Raw genomic sequence first — 12539 nt, 5'->3', positions numbered from 1 at the left:
TGTGGCCTTGAGCAAGTTTCTCGATCTTCCTTGGGCTCAATTCCCTCATCTGGAAAATGACAACAACGTTTCCTTCCTAACAAATTGTGACACTCAAATGGGTTTTTTTTTTTTTTTAATGAAAGGCATAGCCCAAAGCAGTAGCTCACCACACCTGTAATCCCAGCCCTTTGGGAGGCAGAGGTGGGAGAATCACTTGAGGCCAGGAGTTTGAGAACAGTCTTGGCAACAGAGTGAGACCCCATCTCTACAAAAAATTTAAAAATAAAAAATAATTAGCCAGCCACACCAGTGCACTCCAGCCTGGGCAACAGGTTGGTAGGAGGTCAATAAATGTCACTTTTGTCTCTTTGCTTTCCCCTTTTGATGACCAAATCTCTATCAATGACCCCAGTTATTATAAAAGAGATATTGGGGCTTTCACACAAGTTTTGTTTAGTTCACACACAGTTTGAAATAGTTTTAAAATTTTACTACACCAAATACACTAAAATATTTGAGAATTTTAGATTTAAAAAATCTAGATTTCTGGATATGGGGGCCATGGGAGGCAACCCTGCGTCCTCAATCCCACATGGGTCCAATGGGTAAGAGCTAGATGGCAGGCCCCTAGCTGGGAGGTATTTCTGGTTTTCACCCAGAAGGCTTCACACATTACTTGCCTGGCCGTGTAGATGGTAGTGTTTGCCACTCTTGGACTAGTTCTAAGGCTTCTCCCTCTTCTTTCCATTTTTCAAATGCACCTCTCCTTTTCCAGAGCTCTCTGGCTGTTTTTCTGATTCAATTCATTTGGATCTTGTACAGTCTTTGGTTTCTCCTCTAATGTCTTATGGAAAAATTTTTACTTGTGGATTCTCAGAGTCTATTATGCAAGATTTATCCATTTTTAAACACTTCCTAAGGCTTTGATTAGGTAAACAAGTTTTCTCACGTGCTTTAAATTCTCAGAAATGCTACAGTTCTTTATATGCTGTATTTATATGCTCAGTCAAAATAGATGGTTTAAGGTTACAGTTAATATTTCTGGGGAGTTAGTTTATAAATGTTAACATTAATGGATGACAAGTAGGTGGTAACTATAAGAATCCTAGGATCCTAGGTGTTTCTGAAGATGTATGTGATAAATAACAGCAGCACTAACATTTAGTGAGTGCTTACTGAATGCAAGACACACTGCTAAGGTCTCTGTCACTATAATAACCCTGGGAGGGAGGGAGGTATTTTTTTCACTTAAAATTAGAGAACTGGCCAGGTGTGGTGGTTCACACCTGTAATCCTAGCAGTTTTGGAGGCCGAGGCAGACAGATTGCCTGAGCTCAGTAGTTGAAGACCAGCCTGGGCAACATGGCAAAACTCAATCTCTACTAAAAATACAAAAAATTAGTTGGGCGTGGCAGCGCACCCCTGTAGTCCCAGCTACTTACGAGGCTGAGGCATGAGAATAGCTTGAACCTGGGAGGTGAAGGTTGCAGTGAGCCAAAATCACACCACTGTGCTCCAGCCTGGGTGACAGAGTGAGACTCTGTCTTAAAAAAAAAAAAAGAAAAATTAGAGAACTGAAGCTTCAAGAAATTAAGAAATTTGTCCAAGTCACACAAGCAAGTATATGGCAGGGCCAGGACATAAACCCTGCTTATCTGATTCCAAAAACTTTATCCTTAAGTAATAATAGATACTGTGAATTATAAACATTGGTTAAATGAAGTAATGAAGGATAAGTTACTCAGCATTTGTTTTGGAAAAAATCTCTCAAGGAAAAAATTAATCTAAGTTGGAGGCACTGATGGCAGCTGGTGCATTCATGAGACTGTAGCAGTAATCTAGGAGATGAACATAGAGGGTGGATTTAGAATATCATAAAGTAGTAAAATCAATAGAACTGGCTGATAGATTATGTGACGCCTGAAGTGAATCCAAGGCAGCGCCAATCTTGGCATCAGTTCCAGTTGCTTCCAGCAGGGGCGCTAGACTAACAGGGAACCCTGATAGACCATATTTAAATGCTTGGCTTTGCCTTAGTCTTCTTGTAGAGAAAATGTTTCAAGGCAGCAGAGATCATCAAATCACTGGTTTCATCAGTTCTCCTTTGCAAATTGTTTTGTGATTTTTTTGGCAGAATTAATGCCAACTGCAATTTTTATGAGTTCACTATCAATTCTGTGAATTATTTTAGTTTCTTAGTATTTTTTTCTGGTATCAAATTTTTAGGCATTTTAGTGCATCATTGTTTTAAAAATACCAATAAATGATAGTTATCATGTGTTGTTTTGAGAACTATCTGCCAAGCTCTGTACTAAGTGGTTTATATTCATTATTTTACTTAATCCATAAAGCAAGCCAAGTGGTAGGTATTATTGTTCCCATTTTACAGAATAGAAAGCTGAGTCTCAGTAAGATAAGTAATTTTCCCTAGGTTGGGCATTAAGTAAACCTAACAGCCAGGATTTGTGATAAGGTCTTTTTGATTCCCACTGTACCACTGGACCTCTGTAGAGACAAAAAAAAAAATAAAAGGAAGAAAATAGTCATGAAACCCAAATCATGGAGAAATGCCTTATTCAAAAAATGTTGGTGTGGAAAAGATATTAAATGAAATGGATAAAATGAAATGAGGTTTGGGAACTGTCTGGAGATGGTTCCCTATGGCATTAGGCAAAGACAACTTACAGGATAAAAATATCACATGAAGGTTAAGAAAAAGAATCATAAAAACTCTAGATTTTTAAATTCACATGAGGTAATCAAAGTCCTTGCTTTGATTTTCATTTCAAATATTCAAATTTCTTTGTGAGTGGGGATAAGAGTTTGAGGGCAAGCAGGAATAGCCAATGCTATTTCTTTGCTTATCTGTTATCCCTACCAAGAAAATTAATCACTTCCTATTCTGGACTCCCAAAGCACAGAGTACAGAGTCACATCAGCATCTGTCAGTCCCTGAACTCAGCTGATCTGCTGGCTAGAGTGTTAGTTCCTTCAGAGCAGCATCTTATTTTTTTTTTTGCCAGTACTTGGTACATAGGAGGCATCTGGTAAATGAATAAACTGCACACAGAAGGAGCAAAAGCTATAGTTTCAGAGATGCGCAGAAGGAAATTTAACTAAATTTACCCAGCAGATTACCCCTGCCTTATTTCAAATAGTGGGATTATCTGTGAGAGCTTGATTCTTATCTATGATTTTATTACATAATAATAAGATGCGTCAGCATCATACCATGCAGCTATTACTGTTACTGGATCTTTTGGGAAATTTCAAAGGAAAGAAAAGACATTTTTATCTGATTTGACAGCTTTGGGGAATTGTTAATTTATTTATTTTAAAATGTAGACGGCTGATCCTAAGGGAAAATATTGAATCAGAAGATGAGGCATCAAACTTTATTTGATAAATATAACATAATAGAATATATTTCAACTTCATATAAAAGTTGTTTAAGGAAAGAAAAGTAAAAGAAAAGAGGGAGGGGAAAAATGTAAGAGCAACTTGGATGTTCAAGAGAATCCTGACTGAGCAAAACTACATATTATTGTTTACAAAAAAATATAGCTCTTTAAGTTAAAATGGATTATGTTTCTTGAATTTTTGTGTGTTTAGAGTGTTGTTATAAGTTCCAACAAAATGTGAAAGTATAGACATTTGTTAAGTCATCTCTCTTTCTCTTTTTTTTTTCAGTAATAGGGGTTCCCAACTTTTTCTGGAAAATCAGGGTCACATTGCATTTTATAGAGAAACAGGAATAGCTTCATGGAGTGATGTATGGCTTCAGAATACTGCTGCCAAAGCTTTTAAACTGGGTTGTATCTTTGCAATGATAAGCATAATTTGCCTTGTAGATAAGATAAAATTGAGTGGATGGCTGCTTTGGTCCTTGAGATGGGTATTCTCCATTTCTGAAATAACCATTTGTCAATGTCTTTCTCAGGATGGTAGCTCAGAGAAAATAATTTAAGACATATCACTTGCTGTGTAATCCTAATTTCTTCAGGTTAATTACTACCAATACAAGGTAATACACATGCTGGAGCTGGCTCATTTTGGCTCACAAGAGACATATGTATGCATCTATGCCCAGCTCTTCATTCAGTGGTGTCAGTTTGGTAGCTTGAAATCAGCCAGAGAAGGAGTATTTACATAACAGAAATAGAGAGGTGCTTTAAGTTAGGGCTTTAAGGGTGGTGAGGAAAAGGGAAGGTAGAGATAGTTGTCAATATTTACCAACACATCGCTATACACAGGACACTTTCTAAGTACTCTTTTTCATGCTTTATCTAATCAGTCAACATTCGTTCAGTAAATATTTATTGATCACCAGTTAGGTTCCAAGCACACTTTAATTCTTACAAAAACCCTTGAAGGTAAGTAGTGATATTCCTATTTTATAGATTAAGAAATAGAGGCTCAGGGAGCTCACATAGTTACCAAGTGGCCATGTTGGGACTCAAACCCAGGTTTGTCTACCTCCAAAGCCAATCCCTTTAATTTGTATCACTGTAGTATCCTAACCATAAAGTTTAATCCCTACTCAAACAAATAGCCACCCATTCCCCCATCCTTAGGATATTGCTCCCTCAGTCTCCCCTCTGCACAGAGGGTTCGCTTCCTCTCAGACTGGCAAATTTACCAGAGGAGCCAGCCCTGAAATGAGACAGCCCAGCTTTGTAGCTCACAGCATTTTGTTTATTTGTTTGTTTACTTATTTATTTATTTATTGCTTCAAATCTTTCCCTCTCCCACTCCAGCCCGGATATTTTAAGGATTAAATTGAGATATTTGGTAAATTGTAAACATCATCAAAATGCCAATTTTCATTGTTATATATCACCTCTGTTGCACCTAGGGCTTGCTCATGTACACGTGATTCACAGAGCCCTGGGTAGCTCAGTTCAATGTGTGCTGAGTGCCCTCTACATTCACCGGGCCAGGCGTGGATTTCATTCTCCGGGAGTCACTGTTCATTTGGTCTGCTTGCTGTTGACCCAGCATCTGCTGTTTGGAAGTTCTGTTGTCTTTATCGATATTTTAGTATCTTAGCCTCCATGAACAGTATTCAATCATTAATACCTTTGGGATTCTTCTCTGTTGATCTTGCTATTTTCAGAAAATCTAGCATCCAGCTGGGCATGGTGGCTCACACCTGTAATCCCAGCACTTTGGGATGCTGAAGCACGTGGATCACCTGAGGTCAGGAGTTCAAGACTAGCCTGGCCAACATGGTGAAACCCCCTCTCTATTAAAAATGCAAAAATTAGCCGTGAGTGGTGGTGCATGTCTGTAATCCCAGCTTCTTGGGAGGCTGAGGCAGGAGAATCATTTGAACCCAGAAGGCAGAGGTTGCAGTGAGCTGAGATCGTACCACTGTACTCTAGCCTGAGCAGCAGAGTGAGGCTCTGTCTCAAAAAAATAAATAAATAAAAAGAAAAAAAAGAAAAGAAAATCTAGCATCCCAGCACATTCCATCCTCAGCAGTCAATATGATTAAATTTTCTTTTTCTTTTCTTTTCTTTTCTTTTTTTTTTTTTTTTTGAGAGTCTCACTCAGTTGCCCAGACTAGACTGCAGTGGCATGATCTTGGCTCACTGCAACCTCCACCTCCTGGGTTCAAGCAATTCTCCTGCCCCAGCCTCCTGAGTAGCTGGGACTACAGGCATAGGCCACCACACCTGGATAATTTTTGTATTTTTAGTAGAGACGGGGTTTCACCATGTTGGCCAGGCTGGTCTTGAACTCCTGACCTCAAGTGATCAGCCCCCCTCAGCCTCCCAAAGTGCTTAGATTATAGGTGTGAGCCACCATGCCCAGCCCAATATGATTAAATTTACTATCAACTTATGTCTTCCTTTTTCCTTTGTCACATAACCAAAAGGCATTTCTGCAGTTATGAAAGTGTAATGATAATTGGAATTAATGTTTATTTATAGAACCACAAATTATATAATTTTCATTTCTGTCTCTCTATTAATTTGTCACAATGACAAGTATCGTCAAATACTGAGAACTCAAGTTCAATTCTCATTTACCAAAGTAAACCACCGATGTCCTGCTAGGTGAGGTGCCACCTATGTCTTCTGTATTACTTATTTTTTGTGTGTGCTGCTATAACAGAATATCTGAGACTTGTTAATTTATAATGAACAGACATTTATTGGCTCACATTTCAGGAGGCTATGAAGTCCAAGAACGAGGCACTGGCATCTAGAGAGGGCCTTCTTGCTGTGTCATCCCACGGAGGAAGGCATCACATGGCAGAAGGGCAAAGAGAGGAGAAGGGAGAGAGCCAAAGGGGCCAAACTTGTCATTTTACAAGGAATCCACTCCCAAGATAATAGCATTAATCCATTCATAAAGGCAGAGCCCTCATGGCCTAACCATCTCTCAAAAGTCTCACCTCTTAATACCGTTACAATGGCAATTAAATTTTAACACGTTTGAGAGGGAAAAACATTCAAACCACAGCAGCAGCCTCTCATGTGGTTTTACCCTCAAGCCATTTTATTTGATTGTGATACCATCAAGATGGAAAGAATTGCTGTCAAGGTGTGATCATCTAATCTTGACCAGCATGTACTAGGGGGAAAAAAATACCATAATCAGATTAGCCTTCCAACAGTTTGTTCTCAGGGCTTGAGTCTCTTGAAGTATTCCTTGAGAAAGCTGTCAAATAATTTTAGATGATGTTACCCTCAAGTGATACAATTGCCCAATATCATAAAAAGTTTCAAGAAGTCCTACAGTCAAGAAATCTCCCTGGATTTAACAAATGTTTGTGGAGCACCAGGCACTATTCTAGATGCTGAGGATATAGGCATTAATAAGACAGCCAGTCTGATCACAAAGAGCTTATATTCTACTTGTGTCAAACTGTGGTTCATGGTGCTTAAGTTCTAGTTGTGTTTGAGCAATTTTACACCTCTTTGTGCTGTAGCCAATGAGCACAAAGGAGATAGATAAAGCAGTCTGGAGATCAAGAGACATCAAAGCTGGAGATAAAATTTGGGAATCATAACATATAGATTTAAAACTGTGAGTCTTAAGGTCACCAAGGAGACTATATTAGAGAAGAAAGGGAGCTTAAGATAGAGCTCTGGGCCCACCAACCTTCAGAGGTGGAGGAGAAGAGCAAGCATCAGTGGAGCCTGAGAAGGCTGACCAGTGAGGCAGGAAGACCATCAGGAGAACATGGAGTCCCAGAAGGCGAGAAAAGAAACCTGCTGTCTTTGTTCAATCCAGAATACTCTGTTTCCTCATCCTGGTTTTTCTATGTGTTTTATGCTGCATAAATGTCCTGTAAGAATTAGGTATGCTTTTAGCCAGGAAAATAGGGATGGAGTCTTTATTATCACCATACTCATCTGGGATGCCAGAGAAAGAGGCTCACTTTATTTTGACCCTGACTGCTAGTGTCAACTACATGCATTAAGCAATGGCTCTGCCATATGCTGGGGTCCGTGTCAGGCTGGGCAGTTCATACTTCAGACAGAGGTTTGCCATTGTCATTAGAGAGGAGGAATAAGACAAGGATTGCTAAGAGTTGGAGGTTAAGTCTACTTAGAAAACAAATGTGCAGCTGAACTTCTGAATAACAGCAGTGATGGTTTCAGATTCTGCAGAAGGAGTGCCATCACTTTTCCATTTTGTCACCGTGAACATCTAGTGATGTCCTAAAACATGCCCAGAGAACAATGCCAGGAGTGATAGACAGCACAAAGATGAAGAAGGCTTGAGTCTAGCCATCATAGAGCTTATGTAACCCAATTCTAAGAACGAGCAAGTATTAAAAGGTTAAAAGGGCTGAGAGGCTTGAGACTGGAACTTAAGTTGTCTCTGATTTCTGTCAACTTATCTATCAAAGGGAAAGACTGTGGAGTGTGAGACAGCACAGGACTCCTGACAGGAGGCTGCTTGTTTCTGAGGTGGCCGTGCATGCAGGCGTGGCTCCCATCCATGGCCATTCTGAGAGGAAAGCAGACCTGGCCCACCCAGAGCCTCAGAGGCAGGCAAGAGAGAGACAATGTGCAGGTTAGACCCAGCCAGTCGGGTCGAGACATGTGATGGTCAGCGTGACCTGGGTGACAAGCCAGACATGGCTGGCTCCATGATTGAACAGCCAGAAAGCAGTTTGTAGACAGCTGGCCACAGAAAAAGTACAGCCCAGGCCAGGCTCAGTGGCTCACATCTGTAATCCCAGCACTTTGGGAAACTGAGGCAGGTAGATGACTTGAGGTCAGGAGTTCAAGACCAGCCTGGCCAAGGTGGTGAAATCCCGTCTCTACTAAAAATACAAAAATTAGCTGGCCGTGGTGGTGTACGCCTGTAATTCCAGCTACTTGGGAGGCTGAGATATGAGAATCGTGTGCGCATAGGAGGTGGAGTTTGCAGTGAGCCGACATCGTGCCACTGTGCTCCAGCTTGGGTGATGGAGTGAAACTCTGTCTCAAAAAAAAAAAAAAAAAAGTACAGCCTGGAGAACAGATAAATGATGCAGCACAACAAAAGAGCGTGACAGAAACTGAGTCAGCCCAGGCCAGGCCAAACTACAAAAAGAAGAAAGCAGGCTTAGATGGGAAGCCCCCTTCATACCTCCCTCCCCCAAAATCCCTTCTACCCATATCTACTGAGTGCTTGTCATGAAGAAAGAGAGCAGCACACCGGCCCTCTCTCTGCTGGGGGAGACTGACGAGTGAACAGAAAATTCCAGAAACCTGGGGTAAGCAAGATAGTGGATAGGGGACAGAGGGCCAAAGCTTCCTAGACTGATGATTAGCTGAGCTGAGTGATAAAAGAGAAGTCAGATAATTACACAAAAATGAGAGCGGCAGCCCAGCCCATGCAAAAGCATGGCCCTGACCAGAAGCTACCAGGAAGGATTCTGATGTGCCTGGCCTGGGTGGTGCCTGCTCCCAGAGCCTGCAAGCTGGGTTCTGGGGAAGCATCCTCTAGGTGATGGAGCAGGCTGTAGAGCAAGCCCCACCCTGAGTGAGGAGGGCAGGCCCTGTGTGTGATGGCCCCACCTGAGCCACTGGCATGGGCAGTCAGTTCCCAAGACGGAGTCCAGGAGAGACAAAAAATGAACAGCTGAAAAGCATAAGTAGTGTAGGTTCAAGGAAGTGGTGTAGGAAGAGGGAGACGGAGTGAGATCTGAGGAGGGCTGCACAGCACACAGTAGGCGGCACAAAAGTCTGCTCACTTAGGTCACATGCTCCAGAGGCGCTCACTGCAAAAGAGCCTGAAGATTGAACTGAAATATGCCATCGGCTTTGCTGAGTATGAACGCCAAGAGGAGCAGAGAGAAGGCAAGCCCTCTAGGTGATAGGCAGGAACGAGCTGAAAGAAGGACATAAATCTTGGTTTGCTCAGACGGGACTGGTTTATACTTATGTTAATTACGTTTAGTGCCCTTTTCATGCTAAGAAGTGTCCTACTTTGGATGATAAATTGTACAGTCACCCCAGGATTAAGTGATATTCATGCAGTCTGGCTTGGAAAGTAAAGCCAGGAGAAGAAAAAAAAAAAAACAGGGACCAAGGACCTGAAAGGGAGGATGTGGCCAGAGAGTGGGGTATTAGGTGAGTTTAAGGTTTCAGATGTGGTGGTCCAAGGTGGTAGAAATGGGAGGCTGGCCCTTCATTTCCTGGTGTCTGTGTTCCTCAAGATGACAACAGGGCTCAAAGACCGAGTAGACAGTGAGCCAAAATGGAAGTCCAGCAAAGCATTTAGACAGATACAGAAAGTGAGCAGAAGCTTGGCCTGGTGAGGGAAGGGCAAGAGTCCCCCCATTTCCTGAGCACTCAGTGCACACCTGATGCAGTGCTTCAAGTTCTGTGGCTGCAGGAGCTGTGGGCCTTGTTCTGTGTTGGATCCTCAGTGTTTGGCGTACTCTCTGGGGCTGTGTGAGCTCAGTAAATATCTGCTGAATGAATGAAGAAAACGCTTTGGCTCTGGAAATTCTCAACTATCTGAGAGAGAGGTTTATTTCCCCCATTTCATAGATGAGGAAGTAGGCCTGGAGGCATTAATTAACTTGTCAGTTTCCTATGTGTAGTAAATGGCAAATGGAGAATTCTAAATTAGATCTGTCTCACTTCAAAGGTCACACTGTTGATCACTACAATGTATTAGTTTGGGTGGTCAAAAATGAGACCCACAATAATTTGTTACTTGTCTGTGTGTATGTGTGTCTGTGTGTGTGTGTGTGTGTGTGTGTGATTTCAAAACTCTGCTCAAGCACTGACAGCTCTTGCTGAATCCAGCAGAGGGTTCTGCTGCATAGTCGGTCACCAACGAGGTGAGATGCTGTGGAAGATCCATAATGGACAGAGACAGGAAAGTGGAAAGCGTACACAATTGCTAGAATCTGAAGCAACTGCTCTGAGAGTGTTAGGAGAGGTACAAAGAAGCACTGCAAACTCTGGCGAGTAGGACTGAAACTAGAAGAAAAGGTCGGATGTTGGAAAGGACAGTGGGAGACAGTCGTGGGACTCAGAAGGGCGTGAGGATATGGCAGAGGGCCCAGTGAGTGTCCCTGGGCCTCTGTCTGTTGCAGATTAATACCCACAAAAAGTGGGACAATCCAGATTCTCAAGGTTGCCAGGAATTTCTGTGAAAGGCCAAGGGTATGGGGAGGCACGTGATAAATTTACAAGATTCTTTTTTTAAAAGCTCTCACAATTCATAAAGGGAGCTACACTTAACTTTGAACTCAAGAAAATAAACCACCAGAGAGAAATGAAATGTTCTCTTTCAGACTTGCACACCTACCCCTGTGGAGCGTGCACCCTATAAGGGAGAAGTCGCCACACTGAAATCCAGAGTGACAAAAGAAGATGCCCCAGCGGGGACCAGGAAACAGGCCCACCCCTGAAGTGTGTGCTGTCGGTAAGGGACTGTGGGCAAGAAAAGTCTTTCTGCACGACAGCATATGAAATTAGCATCTCTCCTCATAAGGGTGGAAGAGACCAAGGTCAGAGGCTTCACAGTGATCTAAGACTCACAGACAACTGAGCCAAGGGAAGATTGATCAAAGCAGAACATTTAGATAAGCCTTCCAGATTGTAGAAGGCCTTGGGCTTGCTAGAAAGCCATTCTTTAAGATGTTAGGAAACATTCAATACAGCCTTGGAGAATCAACTATGAGCAAGTTGCAGTAAGGAGGCTGATAACATACAGAGGGAACTACTTAAGACAGGGCGTATAATTTCATGGTCAAAATTTACAAATGGATTAGGACCTTATCTGGAGAAATGAATCTTCATATTGTAAATACAACGGTGTTCTAAAATTTAGAATAAATGAAAAATGAATAAAATGTTGCTTTAGGGGGTATAATGCTTCAGAAAAATTCTTTGATAGTATCTGATTATTTCACAGTTAGTTTTGGGAATAATATTACAGATACAGTCATTTTTGCAAAAGTATTTGAGCACTTCATCAGTTTTCTCTGTCTTTTGACATGCAGATCTTTCTTTTCTGAAGTGCCTAGTATCATCATCCTTGTGAATTTTCTTTCTTCAATTGTCTTCTGGTCCTGCTCTCTCTTAGATCCTCATTTAACAGCGGCTTTGCTGTAATTTTAGCATCTCCCTAATATCACTTCCACTGACTTCATGAAAGCTACATGTTTTGCCAGTTTTGCAATTTTGCTAGGCTCTTAATTTTGTTTTTTAACGTGTGATATGTTTTCAGACAGTTCAACACGTGGCCATCTGCACAAGACTTAACCCCAGAGGTTGACCTAATGGACCTGGTTAGACATTTGTGTTAATGAGAGGCACAGTTTGACAACGGTCTGGTTTTCTACATATTCAGGCACTGCACCTTTTCACATTTTGACAACCTCTTATTCCCTGCATAAATCCTGTTCCTGCAGGGATTTGGATAATGAGGGCTTGAATGGCAAAGCCCTCTGTGCTACATGCCATGTTCTTTCATTATTGAATGTTGTGTCTTTAACAAGACTATCTAGCCCAAAGTCTCAACCTTTTTGTCATTTTCAGACTACCAGAATTATTCTTCTAATCCAGGATGATTTTATTAAAAATTCAGGGAAAGATTAGCAAGAGAAAGAAATGCGATTCAACGCTATAACATGCTATTAATGACATTTATAGGAGCAGGATTAGTGTTTACTTTGATTATAGCATTTCTTGGGGGTTAGGTTTGAATTCTGCATCTCTTTGTGAGGGAGAATGTTGCAGTGAGTTCCTTTCATTCTCTTTAAAGGTAAAATCAGAGGAAAGGAGGCTGCCATTCCCTTCACAGCCAAACATTGTCAACCCATGGAGAAGCAGGCCTTATTCAACTCCCTGGGATCCTTTAGAAAAAAATCACCTCTGTAGGCTTCTTTGATTTCCTTTCAGAAGCAATTGCTGTCTTTCTCACTGTGTCTTTGTTGCTGCATAAGATTGAAGGTATAAATTTATATTATTGTGATGGAAAGGCTGTGTGGAAATTCATTGTTGATACTTTAAAATGTCATCTTTGCTTGTACTAGATTTCTTAGAATTTTTAAAAATCATTTTCTTGTTTAGTTTCTTTTTTAAAAA

General features: G+C 41.3%; 1 protein-coding gene across 1 annotated transcript in view; it reads left to right on the top strand.

Annotated features, from left to right (window-relative positions):
- DPYS (dihydropyrimidinase) overlaps nucleotides 1–12289 on the top strand; it is an 89844-nt gene extending 77555 nt beyond the window's left edge. The window contains exons 9-10 of the mRNA XM_032758483.1: nucleotides 10742–10872; nucleotides 12217–12289. Coding sequence (XP_032614374.1) covers nucleotides 10742–10858 — 117 coding nt within the window. The 3' untranslated portion in view covers nucleotides 10859–10872; nucleotides 12217–12289. The remainder of the gene's footprint in view (nucleotides 1–10741; nucleotides 10873–12216) is intronic.
- The last annotated feature ends 250 nt before the right edge of the window (nucleotides 12290–12539 follow it).

Source organism: Hylobates moloch, unplaced genomic scaffold (assembly GCF_009828535.3).
Source record: "Hylobates moloch isolate HMO894 unplaced genomic scaffold, HMol_V3 SCAFFOLD_9, whole genome shotgun sequence".
Lineage (NCBI taxonomy): Eukaryota > Metazoa > Chordata > Mammalia > Primates > Hylobatidae > Hylobates > Hylobates moloch.
This window is presented reverse-complemented; position numbering and strand designations above follow the sequence as displayed.